The sequence below is a fragment of the Calonectris borealis genome, chromosome 11 (assembly GCF_964195595.1).
Source record: "Calonectris borealis chromosome 11, bCalBor7.hap1.2, whole genome shotgun sequence".
Taxonomy (NCBI): Eukaryota; Metazoa; Chordata; class Aves; order Procellariiformes; family Procellariidae; genus Calonectris; species Calonectris borealis.
The window spans coordinates 4,360,221-4,383,130 of record NC_134322.1 but is presented as its reverse complement, the minus strand read 5'-3'; the positions used below and the strand labels follow the sequence as shown (position 1 = coordinate 4,383,130).

Below are 22,910 nucleotides of genomic sequence, written 5' to 3'. Positions count from 1 at the left end.
GAATCAGTAAAAATATTCAGAGGGGAGTGCTCTTTCATTTAGCTAAGATATCCTGATTACAACATGAATCATCTGCAACATGCAACATGCATCATTCTGAGCTCTCAAAGAGGTCAAAGATGGTGCTGAAATCAGACTTCCCTCCCACTGGAAAAGATACTGTGATTTTGTCTCTTATTTAAAATCAACAGCACTGGTAGCATTCAAAATGAGAAACACAACTTCATTCTGAATTTCAGACAGAGGCAATGGCTGGTATGTGGGCAACTGAATAAGAAGCAGACAGAATATCACATTTGAATTGAGTTGGGTTTTGTTCTGTGTTTCTTATGTGTTTACTAGAGCAGATGAGTCCAATGCTATCCAAGAAGAAGAGCTATGACTACCACTCTTTAACTCTCCTCAAGTAGTTAAGAGAACCTCCAGTCCCCTAAAATGCTGCTGAGGGTTACTCACCCATCCCCTTGGTGTGGTTGAAGTCGCCTTTCACCACTTTACAGGTTTTGCCATCACCACTGCAGATTCCACAGCGATCCTCTTTGGCAGCTGAGCCAATGATTCCATCGCAGCCAATTTTCTAATGACAACAACCAGAGGTCCCCATTATTTTGTTTGCAAAGTTAAAATATCTCTAAACATTGAGGTCAAGACTAAAATAGACATCTGACTGAAAGCCTGATCGGGAAGAGAACACTGTGAATCAGGGGAACAGTGTTGAGTTGGTTATTCAGCAACCCCCTTCTCTAACACTAAGAGTGTGAACTTTGATTCAGAAGATTTAACTGAAGAAAGTTTCACAAACACTAATTATTCCAGATATCACCATAGATTTCATACTAATCCACTCTAACTTCCTTCAAACACAACAGATTAAAACAATGTTTCATGTTTGTATAGCAATTTCCATCTGAGGAGCTCAAAGACATCTCAGAAAAATGGACCACTACTGTGATACTTAGTTTAGAGAAGAGAAAAATGTGACTTCCTAAAAGAAAATTAACCCAAGTAACCAGAATCCTGGTCATAGCCCTTCACCACACAAAAATTCAGAGTGCTGTTACAAGTTCCAGTTCTGCTCACTGAATGAGCTCAGCTTTGGATTTGGATCTTAACAGGGAGTGTAACATTCAGTTCTGATGACACTTTTGCAATACCTGAAAAAGACCTCATTAATCAAATAGCTCAAGACACCTGCAATGCAAAAGTACTTCAGTGGAAGCAGGTCAGGTTCATATTTGGCCAATCCGTACCATAAGATGGCTTACACAAATACGAAATTTTCCATATGCTTGCACTGAATTAAGCTTAGACATTCAATTGTAAAAAAAAAAAAAAAAATCTAACAATTTCACCTAAAGCTTCATTTTAAATGGTATTTGCATGATTTTCTATACCTACCTAAACTTTTTCCAATAAAAATCTGCAGCTTTGCTTGCACAGACAGGTATTACTAGAATAGTTACAGTACTCCCTGTAGCTATAGAGGTTGTCATGGTAATCTTCCTTATTCACAAACCATTTACAGGTTATGATGGTGACCACTGCACATTTGTAGATCTTGAGATTGATAAGACTTCTTGTCATTAGTTGATGTAAATTGTTTTCTGTCCATGTAAGACCCTCAAAATGATCAGCAATTCACTCTTAAAACATAAATTTCTACTGAAATAAGAGTTGTCATTATGCAAGTTATTAGCAGAGATTCTACTATTAAAAATAGGTTCAAGATTTATTCTCTGTAGATAAACAGTTTCTTGGCAAATGAGTTAGCAGGACTGTCACTAATAACACTTATTTGAATAAGGCTGTTGGGTCTCTCCATTCTTTGCCTTCATATAATAAAGCCAGAGGAAAGTTGGAGAGATATCTTAGGGAACAATCAAAACAACAAACATTTTGAAAAATAGGATAAGCAGGGAAATATTAAGAGAACTTGGGCTGTTTATCTGAGACTGTCTGCGTGTAAGCAATGTGATTTGGACCTGAACTCAAACGTTCCCCTTGTTTCAGAAGACACTGGCCACTGCCTAAGTCCAGATGTATTACAGGGATCAAAGACTGCCAGCATTCAGACGTGTTCTGATGCAGTGTTTGTCTCGGTAAATCATCAGAGACAGACACATGCTGAGAAAGAATGATCATCCTAAACACATACAAGGGAAATGCTGCTCATTAACTAGAACAGCATGTAAGTTGGTGGATGAGAACGACAGGAAAAAACCCGTATAAATGGGAGTTAAAGGAAGGTAGGAGGAAGACCATGGAGTTCCTCAGTTGCAATTCTCAAGTCTGAACTTCACACCCATGTCCAACAAATAATTTTGGGATATTGAATGTGATTCTGCCCCCAAAACAGAAGGATGTCCCAGCAGTTCTCCTTCAGGAAAATAAATATGATTTATTAATGGGGTTGCTGAAAGGCAGCTGGAAATATATGCCTGCCTGCCACCCTGCTGAGATACTGGAAAGGCTGCATTTAATTTAAGACTCTAGTGCTATCTTTTATTGTACTGCATTGTTATTAGCACTATGTGAGCACACAAATGAATAAAGGGAATATAATGAGTGTTGAACCACACTTATTCCCAGCGCTACATGAGGAGTCTGTAGGACTATAATGGAGGCAGGCAAAGAATGGGGAGTTAGCAATCACATGCTTTGCATTTATGCTGTAGTTTCCCAGATAATGTAAACCACTGCAAGCCAGCAAAGCCTCTGAAAGAATAAGACCCCTGTCTTCTGACACTGGGGTTCCAGACAAGCCATTTTCTCCCACATTTACTAGGTCACTGACACACTTTGACTTGAGAGACCCCTTCTGAAGGCATGGAAAGAGCACCCACTGAAATCACAAATATACCTCCCAAAACCTTTGCTGTTTTTTACCTTTCATCTTCACCCTAATTCCCTGTGAGTGGAGGAACTGGGAATGGCCCTTGCAGCCTTCCCTTCAATGGCACCATCCCTCCCATCCACAGGGCAGACTTTCGCTTCAATCCAGGGCTTGGGGATTAAAGCCCCCATCAGATTTGGGCCGGAAAATGGCTTCTTAAAAAGAAAAATCTTTAAGAGAACAAAACAGTTTTCTTTCTTGGCTTCAAGATGAAAATTGGTGCGTTCTTGCTACTTTATGGGGGAAAAAAACCTTGGAAGCACAATACTCTTGTCTACATAAACATTAGAGCCCATTTCCCCCTCCCCAAGTCTTCCAATCATTTCCCAAGTAGAACTGTATTTAATAACAGTACATAATGAAACAGCTTTTGTTAAGATTTGACAGTGGATTCCAAAAGCTGCAAAGTCACTTAGAAACACATTGCAGTGACCACCTTGGTCACTCAGACTCTTTGAAAACTCCCCACATTGAGAATACTGCCACTCTTAAAACAAGTGCAAAGGGGAAGAGACAAGGCTGGAAGGGTGAGGAAGCAAATCACAGTGAGCATCACCCTTCCTGGGAGGAAAGAATCTGCCAGCAGTCCTTGGACTGTTAATTGAGAGATATGTCCAGCTTTTTCCAAGGTGAGAAAGCCCCCGAGATTCCAGAATGGGGGCCAGAGGCTTATGCCTGAGCCCCACCAGACCGGGGGGAAGATCTATTGAGTCTGTACATCACCAGTTTCCCACTGACATTATGCTGTATGCTATATGTATTATACTGTCAATTGTTAAAATAGATAGACCTGTCCTCAACCTGCAGAAAGCTTTCAAAAAAGTGAGGGCTTAATTAACTATATGCAAAGGGAAAATCCCATGCTCAGAAGTCAAGTCTTCATAGTGCAGAAACAATCCGTTAAAACCCAAATAGTTCAAGGGAGTTATTTGATCTTTACCGTCTCTAACTTGTTTTGCGCTGCTTCCTGTATAGTCCAGCACACCAACCAAGGTAAGGTGATTTTTTTAATTAAGAAGCAGAAAGGGGAAGCTCTACATTTTGAAGAAAGACCTTATAAATAACATTCTGTGTGTTTTCTGACCCAAGAGTTATCCTGCAGGTGAGCAGACTGAGTCCATGGACCAGTCCATCCAGCAATAGCTGGATACTTTCAATTCCATCAGTCTTGAATGGACTGGTGAGAAGGGAAGCAGCGTTCTGTTCTTACCAAGATGATCCATTAAGGAGTGAGCAGGGCGCTTGGAGCTCGTCTGTGTTCAGAAGGAAGAATAAAAAGTAAAAAGCCAGCCTGGTGTAACCACCATCTGTTTAGTAGTCTGTGGGAGCATTCGCCACTGTCAGCCCTGTTCTTGGATTCTTGGAGCTTCCCTGTACCATTCAACATGGACTTGGACAGTGATATCCATAACTTTGGCAAAGGGACTGATGTTGACACCACCCAGGAGCTCCACCTCCTGCCTGTACTAGCTGTTGAAAGCCTGCAGTGCTGCAGTACTGCTATTAACAGCATCAATTGGACACGGAGGAAGCAAATTTTAACCAAAGCCAAAGTCCCTTGCCCATATTAAAACATGGGAGTGCTGGCAAGAAACTTAAAGATAGTCTTTCAGGGCTTCAAGTCCTCAGATGGACAGTGACAACTATATCCACAGGTTTCTTAATGATCTTCAACCCAGGCAGGTTCTGACACCATGTTTTGGAACTATCCATTGACCTTTAAATTGGCAGGTAGCTGCACGTTTGCTGAGCCAAAGGCCTGAAATTCATTCTCTCTGAGCTGATATCTCAGTCCACCCTTCCTTCTCTCCCTCCCACTTCTTCTCATTTTTATAATTAAAAATCTGAAAATACTGCTTGTTGGGTGGTATTTCCATCTTCAGTCATTGCTGGCTCCAGCGTAGGAAAAGTCCTCTTCTCTTCTGAATACACATCATTTGGATTCTTCTGTGTGAACTATTTTCTGTATTGCTTGGATATTTTTTAATGATATTTCTATTTGTATTTTCAATGGCTGTGCTCAATTGATACAGCCTGCGTGAGTATGTTTTGCTACATAAACACAATTATTTTTGTTATATACACCCACCCTGTGTAAGAAATGACATTGTAGGCTCACAAAATTGTAATGCTTCCCATATGCTGAACTAACTAGCTGTCTCAATGGATCAAATATAAATATTGATGCAACATGTGCCATTTTACAAATTAATCATGTACAGAGCATGCTGGTTATGACAGATTCATCTACACTGCCAATTTTTTGTCCATAATATCCAATGTCCATTGATACCTCCAGGGATGGACCACATGAAACAAGAATGTACATATGTGAGCAACTGACACTCAGATCTGAGGGTAAGAGAATTCTTATTTCTTTGTTTTAAACACGACTGCCCTTGTGGAGTGTTATGGGTATCTGTCAGGATTTGTACAGGAGGGTGAGCCTAGATCCCTAATCAAGCAGTTCATCTGTAAGTTACTTCTATTTCTGTTCCACAACAAATTTTGTGTGATGGATTGGAGTCCATGTAGAAGTTAATTCAGCAAATATCCTCCTGTCATTTCCCGAGCCTTCAGATTTTATCTGAATCAGAGCAGCTCTGCTGGAATAGGAGATATGCACTGCCTATTTTAAATTAGCATTATCTTATCTGCATTAGATACGCAACTACACTTGCCCACTGACTTTGTGTTTAGATCCCTTAGCAGTTCATGGGGATGCTAGATACAATTATTCTTGATAACCACTTCTTCACATATAGGTTATGTGTCAAAACCCATGTGTTCTGGCAGCAGAGCAGGCGATATGAGCGGACATGCAAATAATAAAAAGCCTTTTCCCATCCCAGGAACTCCTTTGCTTCTGTTCTTTGGTCGCTTTCTGTAGCTACCCCTTTCTGATTCTTCCAAACCAGCTTCATCTGAATTGACACCTCTGATCTGATTCCACCCTGCCTCTGCCCTGGTTTGTACAAATGCCAACAGGCTGCAGATACCAGAGGATTTTATATCAAGTGCCTATTTTTTAAAAAACGCATCTATCATGTCAGTTCTGGATTTGAAAATAATATATATTTATCAGTATATGATATACCTGTAGCTTCCCTTCTGGTTGATTCTTGGCTGCTCAAGCCACAAGCAAAATCTAAAGCCTCCAAGACAGGTAACACCATGAATTGTGTATTATAATATTGTATATTATATTATAATTGTCTATATATATTGTCTACATATATAATAGACATATGTTAACCCATATAACCTCCATGGGTTAACACAGAAGAAAAATAGGGGGAAATAGCATGATTTTTTTTTTTCATATCCAACTCTAAAGTTCATTAAAAACATAGTAAGATATCAACAAAGTCTTGTTTTTTGTCAGTATGCCTTACTCTCAGAAGCCCCGATACTCTTTTTAGGCTTCAAATTACATTGCTACAGACCCAGAAATTTAAAAAAAGGCAATAATACAACAGGCTTCTGTAGTTCAAACAATCCTTCTGGATTTTGTGCACATACACTAAATAATTTATCAAAGTACAGTGCTAAGCCAAGTTGTTGTATGGAGACAAGCTACCCAGTCTGGAACATCTTGTACCACAGTTTGTAATGCAGGAATATGAATAATACATGGAAAATACTCAAGTGAGGAGGCAAAGCCAGAACTGTACGCATCAATCAAATGCAAAAAGTGGGTACTGAGTAGGCAGAAAACTGTTTGCCAGCACAGGTCCAGTAGACAACTGCAATTTATCCTCTGCCTATCCAATTTGCAACAACTATTTTTGAAAATGTGTCCATTTTCAAATTTGTGCTCCCGTTTCATACTATATGACAATTGCTTTTGGAAGAAAGGCGTTCTATAATATTTTTGTTGTGCCAGGACAGCCTAATGTGTGGCTTGTCATCACTGAATGTACTGTGGATTCACCAGCAAGTTAAAAGTAGACGTGACGTGACAAAACGTTCATGAGAAAACTGCAGATAGAGCCAAAACATCTTCACCTCTTAAATTGTTAAATCCCAGCAAAGACTGCCTTTGATCTCTAGCCCGGTTCCACTATACAGGAGGTCTCTCTTTTCAAAGAGACCTTAGATTACACCCTGAAGTACAATTTGTAGTCCCCACTAGAAAGTTCTCATGCTACCACAAGTCTCAGACTAATCCTCCTTTGAGAAAAGCCAGCTCAAAGTCATGTGCATCATAACAGTCAGCTGAGCAGCTTGTCTTCTCCCCACACCACTGCTGTGTGACATCTGACACCTTTTTTAGCTCTACCTTCTGCCAGCAGTTTTCTATTAACATCAACAGCACAAACAGAGTGAAGAACTATAAGAGGTTAGAAAGTGCACTGCTTCCATGAACGTTGACTCATGAAACATACACCCAACAGTCTTGAGGAAGAACAAAACCCTCAAGGAATCCTCTCTCTGAAAGCCACTTGTCACTTGAAGAGAAATATAAGAAGATAAAAGCAATCTGAGCTGCAGGTTGCACTGCCTTACCCCATCTTCACTATGACTGCAACGTCCATGCTAGAGAAAGCAAACTGTGGAAGCAGGCAAGAGAGAGAGGCTGCAAAGCCCAGATGAGTCCTCCTCCTCAGATGCATCAGACTGCTTTTTTTCTCCAACCTGCTACAGATTTTCTGTCTACGAAAAATCTCAGGAGAAAAGAAATTCTCCTTGCTAGAAGACTGTGTGCATTTCAAGAAGAAAAAGTCGAAGACCTATACACACATTGAACAAGGCATCTAGTTTGCTCAGAGGATGGTAAGGATAAGTGCATTTGTCATTACTCTACAATGTTTCTTCTATAGGCACAACTTTATAGCACTCCCTTCAGTTTTTGAGACCAACTCCTGAAGCTCTTACATAGCTTTTATTTTGTCCTCATTCTGGCAAACTTCTATTGCTATTAAGAAGGAAATGTTCAGCCTCAAAAACAACTCTAATAAACAAGGACAGGAGAAAATTGAATGAAGACCTTATGATTTGTCTCAAAGATAAGGAGTAAGATTATAAAAAGTCTAGGTGACTTAGGAACCCCTATGCTAAATTTAGGGCTGAGTTTGCTCTATGGTGCTTCTATGCATGACCAAGGTATTAACCAAGTTTACTTACTCCAGCTGCCTTCAGGTGTAAGTGATAAATACAGGGATGCTGCTGCTTATAATGATTTTCCTTCAGGGATAGTGAGGCTGACACCAAAAGGCTTAATTCACACTGTTTAGATTGGAGCTTAGCTCACGGCTTTAAAATGAAACTGTAATAAGTTCACAAAGTACAATTGAAGGAAAACTCTCCTCCCTTAGTGCCAAAATGCAGTTAGAGTATTTTGAGGCTTTAAAGAATCTGTTCTGCTTCCCTTCTCAAAACCCCCTTCTCCTTGCAAGAACAGGTTTTTTTCTTTGCCATGTTCATCTACATTCATTCATCATGCAACAACGATGCATGAGTTTCATTTAGGAGCATCTACTGCTGAAGGGAAAAGAGCTATTACATTTCCTGGACTAGATGTTCACAGGCAATGGTTACTGCTAATTTGTCTGTTACACTGGCAATGTGTCATTCCCGCCTTTGAGAGCCTTTAACTAGAAGGATTACACAAGAAAATAAATAACAGTAATACCACCCTCTGATTTCAGCACTTATTCTCTTCTCCAGGCCCCCTGCAATGCTTGTTGCCAGGCTTTGTCTACACTGGGTAAAGAAATAAGGAGAAGAGTAATTAAATAAATATGCCCATTAAATTGGTTTAATAGGCAGCAAGTTAGACAAGTATCTGCGGCAAATGGGGTACACAGTCACATATGGCAATTCTCAGTGCTGAACTGCATATAAGGCAGAAGAGTATTATAAATGAGTTCACAAGGCTTTCAAATCTGCTCGGCTTGAATTGATCATTTTGCATTTTCTCTCAGCCAGATGCAAATGGACTGAATGTTCTGCAGCTGTCATCACCTCTCTGCACAGTTAAAGGCAGTTGCCCCTGACTTAGAGTGCAATTTGCTTTTCATGATGTACCTCCAAAGCTCTGTGCTCATAAAGGTTTTCATTTGGAGGGGAGCTGGCTACTGCTCCTCACTGGAAGAAGAAAACGTACATTGCCATAATGTCTGATTTACCATTTGTGGCTGATCTGAATGTTTGGAGCAGTAAAGCTGGCCAGCCCAGCGTAATGGTCAATGGCACACAGCTGGAGGTGCACAGCTGGCCTTACTATAAAAGGTTATTAACGGATTTTTTAGTTTTTTCAGATACAGCTGAAAACAGGGAAAAATTAAGTAACTTGGGATGCATCATGAACCTGGCTCTATGCAAAGCACTTTGCATTAAAGAGCATATAAAGAATCAAACTCGTGCTGGCTCCCCAGCAACGTGCTGTTCAGATTCTTCATCTGAATAAATTAGAAGGACTGAATTAAACACGCCTTTTCAGCAGCATTTGGCAGCAAAGAGTGGGAAGTGTCTCCTGCAGCAGTGCAAAATTCAATCCAGACAAAGATTTTTCACTTATCTCACACTGCTATTAGTAAAGATGCATTATGTCCCCAAAACCTCTCTTATACCCAGGTGAATATCGTGTTCATCTGTCTCCCTGCCTGGAAGGCTCAAAGCAATAAAAATTGGTAGTTCTTAATCACTGCTCACAGAAATCAGAAATAATGCCAAATTTGGTGTGCCTTGTGCTCCCAGGGCAAACCAGCATATCTCCAGTGAAGTTAGTGGAAGTAAAGGGTGATGCTAGAAAGCTGTTCTGGTGGATACAACAGGCTGGTTAATACTGAAAAGACAAACTCCTAGCACAGGATACAAATCTAGATGAGGATAAACGCAGAGGAAGAACTGCCAGGAAGAATCCAGCACTGGCAAGGTTGCAGTAGCCATCTCAACTGTCTTTCACATCACTAACGTGTGTGCAGCAAACTTTGAACACATGCTACATGATTAGGAGAGAGAAAAACCACTAAGTGTCTGCCCTGTCATAGTGTCTGTGACAAATGACTTGAATCCAACTGCAACACATTGCTAGGAGCATCCATTCCGCATGACTTCCTGCAATTTATGATCTTTAAATAAACATTTTCTTCTCCCCCTTCCCTTGTCCAAACTTTAAGTCTCCAGTTAGTATGGGTCTACACAACTCCACTAAATTTTCGAGAAATCTGAAATACCAGCTCTAAGGGATGGCCTCCCTAAGCATTCAGTGTGCTGCGTTACAAACTGCCTTACTGCCCAGCAAACCATGAAGAGTTGTATTACAAAGATCTCCCACATCTAGTCTTGGTTCCATATGTAATTTGGCTAGAGAGAAATAATCCTCACTGCAATGGTTATAGGCCACCACACCTTCACTCCAGGAAAAGGGAATCAAATCTGAAGACTCTTGAACAGAGTCCTCTTCATTTCCATTCTTGACTTGTCTGACCAAAGACAGAAGGACAAGCATGTTCAGGGTTTGGCCAGTCCCTCCAGGGACAACCAAGGGGACATTGGTTGTTCCATTGTGGTACAGCAGAAGGAAGCCTACCCTACCTTCTCTCTGGTTTACTCTTTGTGTGACCCAAGCAAGACAATGCAGATGAGAGGCAAAAGAAAACTGGCTTGGGTTGTGCTCTGGGCTGCAGGATCTGCTCCTTTAAACCTATATTCTCTATTGCATGGAGCTTTAAAACCTAGTTTGTGGGAGGAAGCGAACCTTTTTCTTACTGCAAGGGAAACAGGCCTTTCAAACAGTTTTGATGGGCCCCTACAGTAACTCACCTTGGCATTATACAGTAATAGAGTCAACAAAAATCACACAGGGGAAGCTACTGGCTCATGCAGCTGCAGGAGCCAAGAAGCAACTGGTATTGAAAAGCCTCCTCAATATTTCTAGGCAGGAACCAGGTAGGCCTGAAAAGCATCATGACGTTGGCAATGTAACACTTGTAACAGGCTAGTGACAGTTTGTAATTCAGTTTGCAGCATCAGTGTTTTTTTCAGTGATTCCTCTAATAGCCAAAATGGAGCAGTTAAGCGAGCCAGATTTCCACTCCCATCTGCTCCCCTCACAGAAGTCCCTTCCCACCCAAGCCATCTGATGACTGCACATAAGCAAATGCGATCATTGAGCATTCCCAGCTGTTCAGTAATAATCTCATACCTCGGGCATTTATCATAATTCTCAGACCAAGACACAGGGCTGTGGAGCGCTTGCAACGGGTCTTATAAAATAGGGTTGCCCTCTCACCTCAGAGCAGCCTCCCAGCCACCCACACAGATGCCTGTTCTTCTAGGATATACACAGCTGCCCCAGACTACACATAACACTAGAAATAAAACAAGAGAAAGTTACTCCACCTGGCACTTGCCATGTACACAGAGGTCGGTCTCGTAAGGCCCACATGGAGTACCATCGAGGACTCTGTCTGTCACCAGCACAGGGGAATCCTTCCCCAACGGAGAGCAGAAGAGCTCACATGGCTTATCTGGAAAAAGAAATACAGCACAAACAAGTGTTTGAGGCAATGGTGATGCAATCTCTACATGAACAGATTTGGAAAGGTATCTGTTGATATTTTCATCTTTGAAGGAACATGAGCCTTTCAATTTAGGCCTGTCACTCCCTCACTTTAAAATATCAATATTCAAAGGGTTACATTGATGAGATCGGTCTTCTAAGACACAGAAAACCATTTAGTCAGTACACTTCTATGTATGTTTGTGAACGGAAGATGTTTGTTACAGGGAACATTCAGCAGCCTGATATGAATGACCAAATCATTGTGTGAGCGTCTCAGACAAAATTCAGGCTACAGCCAGTGATTTAAGAACAACAAGTTCTCCATTTCTACTCTTGCATCACTTTGCCAATAAGAACACTTGTATACATAAATTTAAAGCATTCTTGCATACATGTCACCTACTATTTCCTTAAACTGATATTTGTGGTCCTACAAACATTTCTGTCAGTGAACTATGCTGCTAGAATATATAGAGAAAGAACCCCCAAATTAATTTGAAATACATCAGTAGAGAAAAGTTGCATTTTTCATCCATGCTAATGGAAATTGTTATATTATATACTTAGACCTCACTTTGGAAAAGCTACTATTGTGTTTAGCTAGAGAAGGAGTTAAGTAAAAAAGCTTTTTCAAAGATTTGTGTTATTAACTGGCAGCATACAGCAGACGTCAGGGTTTGCTGACTGCATTTGCCATATGTTTAAGTAACAGATATTTAGGCAATGTAATGTTTTTCCTTTGGAGCTGACTCTGCTACTCACGGACTTCATCCAAGGAAGAACCTATAGACATTCAAATGGAAACATGTTTTGTTCTGCATAGTCAAGTACCTCCACTCATCAGACATAAGCGAGAAGGTTTGCCAATACATTAAGCTAAGTGGCATAGGCCTTTTCTAAGTTTCCAATGCAATCAATAACCTGCAACCAGCTCCCACCTCACTAATGCATATAAGTAGAGTTCAAGCACAGTGGAGATTAGCTCAAGGTTGGTTTGGATCTGTGTCTGTTTAAATGCTTCTCAGTGTGGTGCTTTGATATGCTGAAAAAAGGTACTGGAGAACATTGCATGGGTGCTCTAACATGCTTCAAGAAACAGTGACACTGATATGTGAAGCTGAGCTGCCCTCTGTCCATCTGTCTTGCTTGACAGAGGAACTACAGGCATATCCTGTGGATGTTCAAACTCCCTGCCTTGTGCCTGATACAAAGCAAATTCGCAGAGGCTGGATTTTGATTTCACTTGCAGAGTGAACAGAGGAGCTGGGAAAGCTGTTGAAAGAGCAGCTTGTGCAGGAAACCGCTAGTCTGACCGCCTCTGGACAGCCTCTCTTTCTGCAGCTGTGAGATCTGCAACAGGGCAGGAGAGGTTTCTAATTTGCATTCACAGAAACTGAGGCATCACGGCTCAGGTGAGCGAGGCGTTGCTAGATAGCAGGAACAACGTTGGCTATTATATTTTAGCAATAGCTTGTTCAATCTTCAGGTGGCCAAAAAATGGCATATTCCCCTTCTGTGGCTCAATGAAGTTCCCACTGCAATATGCTACTAATTCTGGCAGCGCTGATCAGAGAAGATCACTGAATCATCCGTTTTCTTTTCTTTTCTCTCCTATTTACAGGACCCTCAGCAACCTGTTCCTGATCGGTTCCTGATTGGAAATGGAGAAAGGAGTGAACAGCTCACCCCTGGAAAAAACTGGGAGAGTTTTCTGTGGCTGAAATTAGTCAGGGAAGTAGCTCTGCATTATGCGTTCACCCAGCAAAACTATTTGGGGAGGGGGCAGAGCAGAACAACAAGCAAAACCAGCCTGTCTCCTGGGGCATCTGAAGGAATTGTGCTCTTGGAGGGTCTGCTATGGGAAGTGAAATGCTGTCTGTACGCTTGTCCTGGCGTCAGACCTAATTTGTCAGTGCTAGCACAGGAAAGGGCTTATCCAATGTCTGGTCTTCTGGTATCAGTTCCAACACCACCCTCCTCTGTTCAAGCATGTCTTTAAGGTGACCAAATGAAACTAGCCTTGTCTGTTTTTCAGCAGAGTGCAGCGAAAAGATGTTTGTTCCTGCAGAAAGGACATTATTACGATCCTTTTTCATATCCCCCCAACATCTGGTTGCATAGTAGATGAACAGCAAGATCCAGCCAAGGAAGCATTAAAGGAATGTAAGTAGGATAGGCAATCATGCTGAAATGCCCAGAATTGACACACATCAAAAATGTCCCAGGGAATCCTTCTTTATTTTCAGTTCCATATTAATTTGAACTTTCTAATGTTTAAACTCCCATTCCCAAATACCTGCCTGTTTAGGCTGGGAATCAAGTTAAGGCATCTCTCCCCCAGCATTACAAAAAGATGAGTAAAGAACTGACAGCTCTGTATCTTCTGTTAAGAAGGCTAAAAGAACAGCAGGGCAGCACCAAGAAGAACTAATTGTAATTGGTCTTTCAGCTGTAGGTAAGAGGAACATACTATAGCCTTCTCACCAACAAATGAGAGTCTTGCAGGTGAAATCAAGATGGGTTGAGAAGCTGCAGTGAAAGAACAGCAAGGAATTACAGAGTAAGATGAAAAAATTTACCATCAATGATGACAGCTGTCAGGAGGCTTTTCTTCTTGTTGGTGTATCTGTCATGGGCTTGGCACTGTTGGTCCCTGAAGCTTGGCACACCTTTAGGGCAGGGTAAGTTCTCACACACAGTGTGCTCCACGCTGGCTCCCCGGCAGTTCTTCCCACCTGGCCCCGGGCTATCACGGGAAAGACAAACCAGGGTCAGCTTCTCACAGGCACACCTTCGCCTAATTTTCCCTGTCCAAGGCAACTCTTGAAATAGCAGGAAGGATCCTTCCTCTCAGATGTTCCTTGCTGGAGGGCAAATCCTGCTCTCAGTGGCTCTGACAGAAAATTATTCACGCTCCATTCTGGATCTATAATTGGCTTATCATAACAGTTGCTCTGGCATACTTCAGAAGCACGTTCTTTTGTGTCCCATACACAGATCAATAAATAGGAGCTGCCTACACATTGCACACCTCAGATAAGAGGTAATCCAAAATGCTATTCACTTGTGGGCACTCAGCAGCCTTCTTAGAAGATACAGAGTTTTTAACTGTGTGAATTCTGGTCAAGAACCAAGGGATGTGACTAATTTTGCACTGCTGACCTAAATTTCTGTTTTAACTTCAACAGAAATTCATTGCTGTCCTAACCTATTTTCAGATGGAGCAGGCAAATGACTGAGAACGAGTGGAGAGAGAGAGAGTGAGTGTGTGTGTGTGCGCGCGCACATGTGTACCAGCAGTTTCAGAACAGGACTTGAAGTAAGGCACTCCCAAACTTTGGGTTCTGCCATGACATCAGGCCTGAGCTCTGACTAACTTTTCCTGTGACCTGGGACAAGTTTCTTAACTGATGGTGACTTGTGAGGGTTAGGCTTTGGAAGGTGCACTGAGCATGACACCTAAAGACTAAGTATTATTTATATTTGCACAGTCAGGCAGTTCAGAAGATAATTTGTGGTTCCATCACAAATACCAAAGTTAAGTATTTGTATTCTTAATGGGGAACCTAGAGGCACCACGGTGACGTTACTGTGCCCAGGATCACACCAAATACGCAAGGGAGAGGCAGGCAACCCGGAATGTTTCACCTTTCTCTTCCCACCATTTGCTTTGCCCTCTGCCTCAAACACTCTTAACAATGGGGACACAGCAAACGCCTCTTCAGCACATGTCCTTAAGGTTCTGTCTTCAGCAGTTTGAAATGAAAATAACATATAACCTGTACTGTAAGTAGGGTGTCCAGAAAGAAATCTGTGCAGCAGATAATCTCCATCCATGAAAACCATGCCATTTTACACATTTGTTTTTTCAACATGCAGGAAAGGCCACTAATCCAAGACCAGGATTAAGCACCTGCAAAATCTATTTATTCTTACTTATGATTCCCCAGAGAAGAAGGAAAACTCAAACTCTCAACAATAGCCTATATTTTCTTTGCAAAACAAAACGAAAAAAAACACAAACAAAAAAACCAAGTAAGCAAAAGACTTAGCCATCCTAACAGATAATTTCTTTAGCTACTTACTGATACTCTCCTGAATTTGTCACATACCCATCTCCCCAACTGTAATCAGCAAAGATGGATAAAGTCATGTTCTTACTTTTCTTTAACAGATGGCTATAAAAAGCAACTCCAGCCAAATTCCAGTTTTTAGCAGTGTGGTAGTTCATTCCAAAAGCTTTTCCCCCCCCTCCCTCCCAGAAGAGCAAAGAACATCAGGTTATATCACTCAGCTAATTAGAAACCAAGGCCCTCACTGTATATCGTTTATTTGTGTCAGTGGTCCCAGCAAGAGTTGCCCTGTTCATTTACATGCTGGCTATAGGACTGGGTCTTTGATTTCCTAGCTGTGCTGAACTTGATGAATTCAGCATTCGGTGCAACAGAAACATTTGATTCTGCACAGAAGAGCTTTATGCCAAATTTCAGCCTAGATCAAATTTTTACAGTAGCTCCGTTAATCCCAGAAAGAGTGTTTTGGGTTTTTTTTAATGGAAATGCTGATCTCCAATGACACTGTAACATCACAGAGAGTCACTAGAAAAACAGCCTAAACAAATGCCTGCTCGCACTGCTAACACCTCTTTTCTGCCACGGACACGTGCAAGGCAGCAGATGTGCTGAGACTGATGCAGAAATCTTCTGGGAGGATTGTGTCTGCTGCCTTAGACTGGATGAGACAGACACTCAGTCCAGATGACTAGAAGCATGACGCAAGCTTCTTCCCACATGAACCCTGCACTCACATAAAGACATCAGATACGCGAACTTTGGTTTCAGCACCATCTCTTCAGCTACAGCAAAAGAGATGTAGCCATTGAACATAAGTGACTCTGTGCACGTTTGTGTGTACATGCACAGGAAAAAAAAAAAACCAAACAAAAAAGAAAGCAGTCAGAATACCCAAAGAGTAACAGAGCTCTCTCTCGAGAGCAGGGTATCAAGCTGATGGCCATGGAACAGGAGACACAGCAGGACTGCTATTTACTGTGCTCATCAGCAGTTGCTTTGGCTTTAATCTTAAGATGTCATTAACTTGTGAGGGACTTTCTATGAGCTTGCCAATGCAGACTGGAGGCAAGCAGTTCTCACTGTTGGTAATAATGGTCACTGGCAATACTGAAGTAATAGCCAAATCCATTAGGACACAGAGACTTCCTGAGCACCCACCACTCCCGGTCAGTGGGAGCTGCAGGAACGTAGTACTTTTTGGCCTGCACTCCTCTGCTTGGCCCTTCAGCAGCCTGACCTGTCTTCCCTTTCTAATTAAGGAGTAAAATGAACTGCCTCCTCCTGATGCAGTTTCTCCCAAAATTAGAGTCGGATGCACTCATCTCATCAGCCACAAAAAAACAGAGCATCCTACAGATTTGGGGGATGTTTCTTCTCCCAGTAATCCAACAAAAAATAATACATCCAACAAGACCTTCCCACCTCAGCCCCCCTCTGTCCAGCACCATCATCCTTTATTTGGTAGTATGTTGCTGCTTTCTACTAGACTAACTCTAGTAAAACACTAGTAGAATATACAGCATCAAGGGGTTCAGGAACGAGCAGATAAACAGACATGGATAGACAGTCAGAGCAATGGACAAGACATAGCTCTGCCATGCTGATTATTTTCTGCTCTGTTACTGTTTGGGTAGGGAATGCAGAATTACTGACAGTAATCTTTTACTTAACTGACCTCTATAATAGTATTTCAGTATCACAGGCCTCTTGGCACGTTCAGACAGGATACTGAGGGTTTTCATCATGCAAGATGAAGAAAACCAACGACAGTCACTCTCTCTGGTCTCCCACAAACGGTTACCTAGCACTTGTTCATATACCTTTCTTTTCCTACTTCACTCCATTTTTGTGGCTTCATGCTTTTGTCCCTTCCACTGTTCCAAATGCTGAGGCCAAGACTTTGGGCATCATCTCTATCAGATTCTGCAAAAGAATCTGTAGGGAAAGATCTCTGTAATCCCAGGTCCCAAGCCCTGTATGGGGATTTCCAATAAACAGTATAATTCAAGCCCACCCTGACACATGCCTGAAACAGTGACTGTGCGGGAGCTCCTGGTAGACAACTTCACAGCCACCTTCCCCTGTATTTATGCCAAGAGAATCTACCCACTAATGGAACTGAAGAAATCAAAGCCCATTTATACTACTGTGACCCTTTTACATGACAAGAGGGGACTGGAGAAGGGGTGGAGATCTCATTCTGATGTTGTCTTTAAGCCAGTGGTATTCTCTTCAATCCCACTGAACAACAATAGTCCAAAGCCTAGTCAAGAACACAAGGCAGCACAACTCAAAAGTCTGCACATGCAAACTGGCTCATGACGCACTGCCTTACAACCTTTTGGAGGCAATGCATGCAAATACTCAGAGAAATTACAGAGAGGAAAAACCAAATCAAACAGTGAAGCAACTGGTTTAAAAATACTAATAGTCCCACAGGCTCAAAAGTCAGCTGGCAGGAGTAGAGATTCCAGTTAAAAAAAAAAGTCCCAAGACCAAATATATATAAAATAAAAGATAAATCCCTTAGCCAATATTTTTGGACAGTGAATAAACCAGCTGCAGAAGTGGGCTGACGCCAGGAATTTGAAGCAAAAGAAGATCACGTGTGTATCCCCAGCCAAGAATGTATATGAGCAAGAGAATTTTAAAATCAGTGTGCAATCTTGGAGGGAGCATTTCCTGTAATTTAAGGAACGATGATGAATGGATTTAGGTTTGGTCAGCACTGTGGTTAAAGAGGCTTTTTGTAGCTGACAGCAAAGAAACCAGCTCAGTCCCTTGTTCAGGAAAATAAGCTGGTAAAAATCAAGCTTGGACATTATAGACATGCAATTGCAGTTCAGCGTTATTTAAGGAGAGGGATAAACAAAAATATCCCTTTCGCATTAATACAGCTCAGCAGCAGCCAGTGTGTGCCTATCCATCATCTAGGCATGTCTTCAAAGTGACTATGTTGCTAGCCAGAATTTCAGTCCCTATTTAAAAAGTTTCCTGTGCTTTGTCTGCGGAGAAAATCTTAAAATATGAATAAAGTTAGAGATACACAACTTGTAGGGCTGCTTTCAAGATTGTGAGCACCCTCACTCATCTCAGAAGTTATAATGCACAAAACCAGGGGTGGTCAGTTAAATGGCCACCATGGTAACCTGTTCAGGCCTCCCATAAGAAGAAAAGACTTTCAGATGTGCCTCAGTTGACCTGAGGGATGAAGGATGGCACATGGGAGATAACAACACTTAGATTTCTTCCTGAATCAGAAAAAAATCCAAGCCCAAGCAGAGAGCATAGGCTTATTTGTAGTCACTGTGCAGGTGCTAAACAGCACCCCTGCACTCTGTGTGCAGGAAAACTTTCCTTTTCATATGTACATCCTGATGTACAGAATGTCTCAAGGTGCTTTACCAGCACAGCTATATGACACTATGGCCACTGTTAGCCACTCTATTGCTTCCCAAGCCCAGAGCAGCACTCCCTGCAAAACTGATCTCTAAGACATATTGGCTCAGTTTGGTCTGTAGATCCAGATCAACCCCTCCTCATTCACTGCAGTGCTGGAGAAGAAACACAGCATCATTTTTTTCTGCCAAACTGCATGTTTTTAATTCAATTGTTTCTATGTTTGAATCATTGCAATGGGCCACTTCCAATGGTAACCCTTCAAGCCACTTCCACAGAACCTACTTCACTCTGAGTCACTCCAGGATTTTGACCTGGTCCTTGCTGCTTATGAACAATAAATCTCTCATGTCCTCTGCACAGCTCTGCCGCCCATTTCTTCCCTGTACTCTTGCAGCAAGGATTGTCTAAGTGCTACATGCAAAAAGAAACCAGCATGACGTGAAGACTTACGGGGGATTGTCGCATTTCCGCTGTCTGAATCGCACTCCTGTGCCACAAGTCCGGCTGCACATGCTCCACTGACTCCACATGCTCCAGTCTCCGTCAACATGTTCAGGGATGGGAGTTTTACTGACACACTCCCCAGCTCGGCACCACTGAAACGCAATTGTGTTAGCACAGGCTGGAAAGAAGCCCTGATCTTGCAAACATTCCTGCAGAGGTGGACTTAAAGGGATGTCTGAGAGATTACAAGAAGCCCATGTTTAAGTTTCTAGAGATTCAAGGCTTCAGTGAGATGGAGGTGGGAGGAGGAGAAAGGGAGGAGGCAAAACACAGAAATTTAAGTGTCACCCTCAATGAACCCCTGAAGGGAGTTCTGTCATTAAAGAAAAAAAAAAAATCACAGAATTGAGCCCCTTGCTTTATAAAGCAGATAATTATCTAAGTGCTAAGACTTAAAGCCACACTCTTCACAGAAACCGAGTCCAAGAAATTATACCCCAAAGCAATGTCTTCATCAGCAGTATTCCCAGTATATACAAAATAATTGAGGTATTTTGGACCTAACTTGGCTAAAGCCCCAAACAACCTTTCATTCTAATAGGTTGCTCTGGCCCTTGACCAAGCAGCAAACTTGGCCTGTTCTCCTGCTCTGTCCAGGATATGATACAGTAAGCACTGCTAAGCAATCTTACGAAAGAATCACCAGGACTCCTGTAGTTAGAAAAACATATATCTAAAAATCTTTTGTCTCAGCTTTTCTTGTCATTGTTTATTTGCAAGCAAAGAAAAGGTCTCTAATCTTTGATTTTAACAACAAACTTTTAAATTTTACCCTTTCTTACCTCCCCAACCATACAACATTCAAAAAATACTAGAATCCAAAATCAGTGAGTAGAGGGCTGGCAGTTACCAAACCAGTCACGTTCCTTTGTAATCTAACAAGTTACCAGCCGCACTGGGAGAATCAACCACATTTATGAACGACATCCCACCGAGCACAGCCCGTCTCAGAGGTTGAACGTGTTCACTTAAGTCAACTTCTGTTAGCGCAGTAGATCAGCTGGAAGGCAGCAGCTGAGCCTCAGTAACTCCCACCCTTATGGCACTGAAGCCAGTTACTGGAGTGGTGATTTTCACTGGAGGGAGATCCACTAATCTGAGTGTTTACTTTGTGTTTCTTTTAACAATTTTCTACATCGACCTGGATTCTGGAAAGTCCATATAAGCCTTAGTCATCTGAGGATATGCAGACAGTACAGCAAACGATACTTCAAAAATAACTGAACATAACTGAATTTGAGCTCAACACATTTTGAGCTACTTTTAGAAACGATAGTTTTTAAGTAGCCTCTTTTTCTTTCCCCATCTTTTTCCAGTCCCCAAATGTCAGTCTAAATGCTCTCCACACTTTCTACCTCAAATATAGCCAAGAACACCACTACCTTCGCTTACACTGAAAAACCACCTCACTCGTGAAACACCACTGACAGCAACGAACAGAAGTGGCAGGAGCGAGCTACTACCTAACACGACTCGCAGGGCACTCAGCCTGTGCACTCAGCAGAGTGAGGCATGGGGTTTTCCTGCAGTGATTGTAGAATGCCTAGACCACAAGAACTTGACTACTGAGATCTCCAGAGGCTACTGAAATACACGTAACATAAAATCAGAAAGACTTAACCCAATCCAGCTGTTAATTGAGCAGTTTCTGTAACAGAATCAGTAAAAAATATGGGTTTATGGTAAATACTGAACATCTTGGAAACATTATTCCACAGACAATGCTGGAAAAAACAAACTGACTGCTACTGAGCATTTTGATTACCTTGTCTGCGCCACATTCAGTGCCATCCAGAGGGGGGTCCAACTTTGTTTTACAGGATGTATCTCCTTCCACCAGGCACCAGAGCCCAGCACACATCAAATGCTGTAATCACAAAGCAACAAGGTGCAGTTATTACTTTTGGAGATGTCAGCTATCATTATGGGATACACTGCAAAGCTCAGGCAGTCTTTCTCAAGTGAATCCAGAGGCATCTCGTTGGTTTGGGAGCAATTATTTTTTAAGGATAGATTGGCATTCAGTGGTGGGGCTGAGAACGTAAAAGAGATTGATGGATGCCTTTGTCAGGAACAAAACCCACCCAAAACAAGAAGTATGTTATTTAAATAGATTTCTTTTCACAAGAATAAATCTGGTCCATTATAAAAGAAAGGCCAAGATGGGGGCTTTGGAACCATGCCACATACTTACATGTCCGAGCTGCTTAATTACTTGTATTTTTTAAAAAGATACGCAAGTAACTAAGCATGATGAAACGCAGTCAGCCCTGCTGGATCTGGTGGATGCTATAATCAGCCAGCAATCCCCCTTGGGAGAAGAAGATCTTAAGGTGGAATGAGAAAGAAGAAAGGATTTCATGGTGTGCCATGCAGCAGAGTAGGAGCTTGGTGACAGGCAGGCGCAAAGTTAGTAAAGGTTTGATGGTGAGAAGTAGCTGCTAGAGACCAATGTGCTAGAGAAGGTGAAAAGTGAGATCTGAGGGCAAGAGCAGCAAGAGGCACAGCAGATCTCGCTACCAGACTTGAAACACATTCTGGGTATCATTACTCAACATTGCTGCTCTGCTCAGCCAATGTGTGTTGCAGGGATATTAATGCTGACCACGCTTGCGTGATCTGTCAGATCAATAATGTTTTCAAAATTTGAGAAAAAGAACCAGGAAAAGGGGCCTTTACATTGTTAACATTTTCCACAGCATCCACCGTGCTTTGCATTCCATGAAAGTGGACGATTTCAATACAGTGCTACAGATCTGAGTACCAAAAAAAGAAAAAGAAGAGTTACATTTCTTTCCACTATTGTTCACGTTTCAATGTAATGGTAAAAAGATGAGAAGCCTGACTCAAGTGCCAGCTGGTCTTGTCAAGATTTATTGCACCTCATTAAATAGTTGAGTCAACACGCTTCAACCTTATGGTTCTTTCACAATGTAATGTAAGAGACTGTGGGTGCATGTGTGTTTTGTGTACATGCATGTTGGTATGTCTATATAAAATAGATCTGTACGCCAGAGGGTGCAAACGAGATAAATCCCAATACCAAGAGTGATGATGTAGAACATACTGAAACAAAATAGTTATCACAGCAGTATCTGCATCCTGTTTTATTTCTACATTTCTTTCTGGAAAGAGGATTTTGCACTATTTAAACCAAAAGAACATTCACAAAAACTAGAAGCAGACGGCACAATTCAGCAACATCTGTATTAACCACAACACAGAAAGTCATCATCAAACAAACAAACAACAGCAAATACACCAGGGAAGCCTAAATCAATGAATTTTGAAGACATTTTCCCCAAACTAATAGAGCATATGGGAAAATATCAGACTTTAGTAATTTTGACTAAATGACTGTAACTAATTAGTGGTTTAGCCACAGCTCTGAAAGCACTTAAGCACCAATTAGCCATAAGGACATCACATACTGTTTTACAGATAGGTACACTGAGGCAGAAGAATTGACACGCCAGAGATTTCAGAGCTTACTGAGAAGTCAATTGTTCCACACCGCAACTCCCAG

At 41.7% G+C, this 22,910-nt stretch overlaps 1 protein-coding gene across 1 annotated transcript in view; it reads right to left on the bottom strand.

Annotated features, from left to right (window-relative positions):
• The window catches only part of ADAMTS17 (ADAM metallopeptidase with thrombospondin type 1 motif 17), a 191,965-nt gene that overhangs the window by 57,681 nt on the left and 111,374 nt on the right, over nucleotides 1-22,910 (bottom strand). Inside the window, exons 11-15 of the mRNA XM_075159828.1 lie at nucleotides 21,150-21,251; nucleotides 19,331-19,476; nucleotides 13,985-14,151; nucleotides 11,243-11,370; nucleotides 457-577 (exon numbers count right to left, since the gene is read on the bottom strand). Coding sequence (XP_075015929.1) covers nucleotides 457-577; nucleotides 11,243-11,370; nucleotides 13,985-14,151; nucleotides 19,331-19,476; nucleotides 21,150-21,251 — 664 coding nt within the window. The remainder of the gene's footprint in view (nucleotides 1-456; nucleotides 578-11,242; nucleotides 11,371-13,984; nucleotides 14,152-19,330; nucleotides 19,477-21,149; nucleotides 21,252-22,910) is intronic.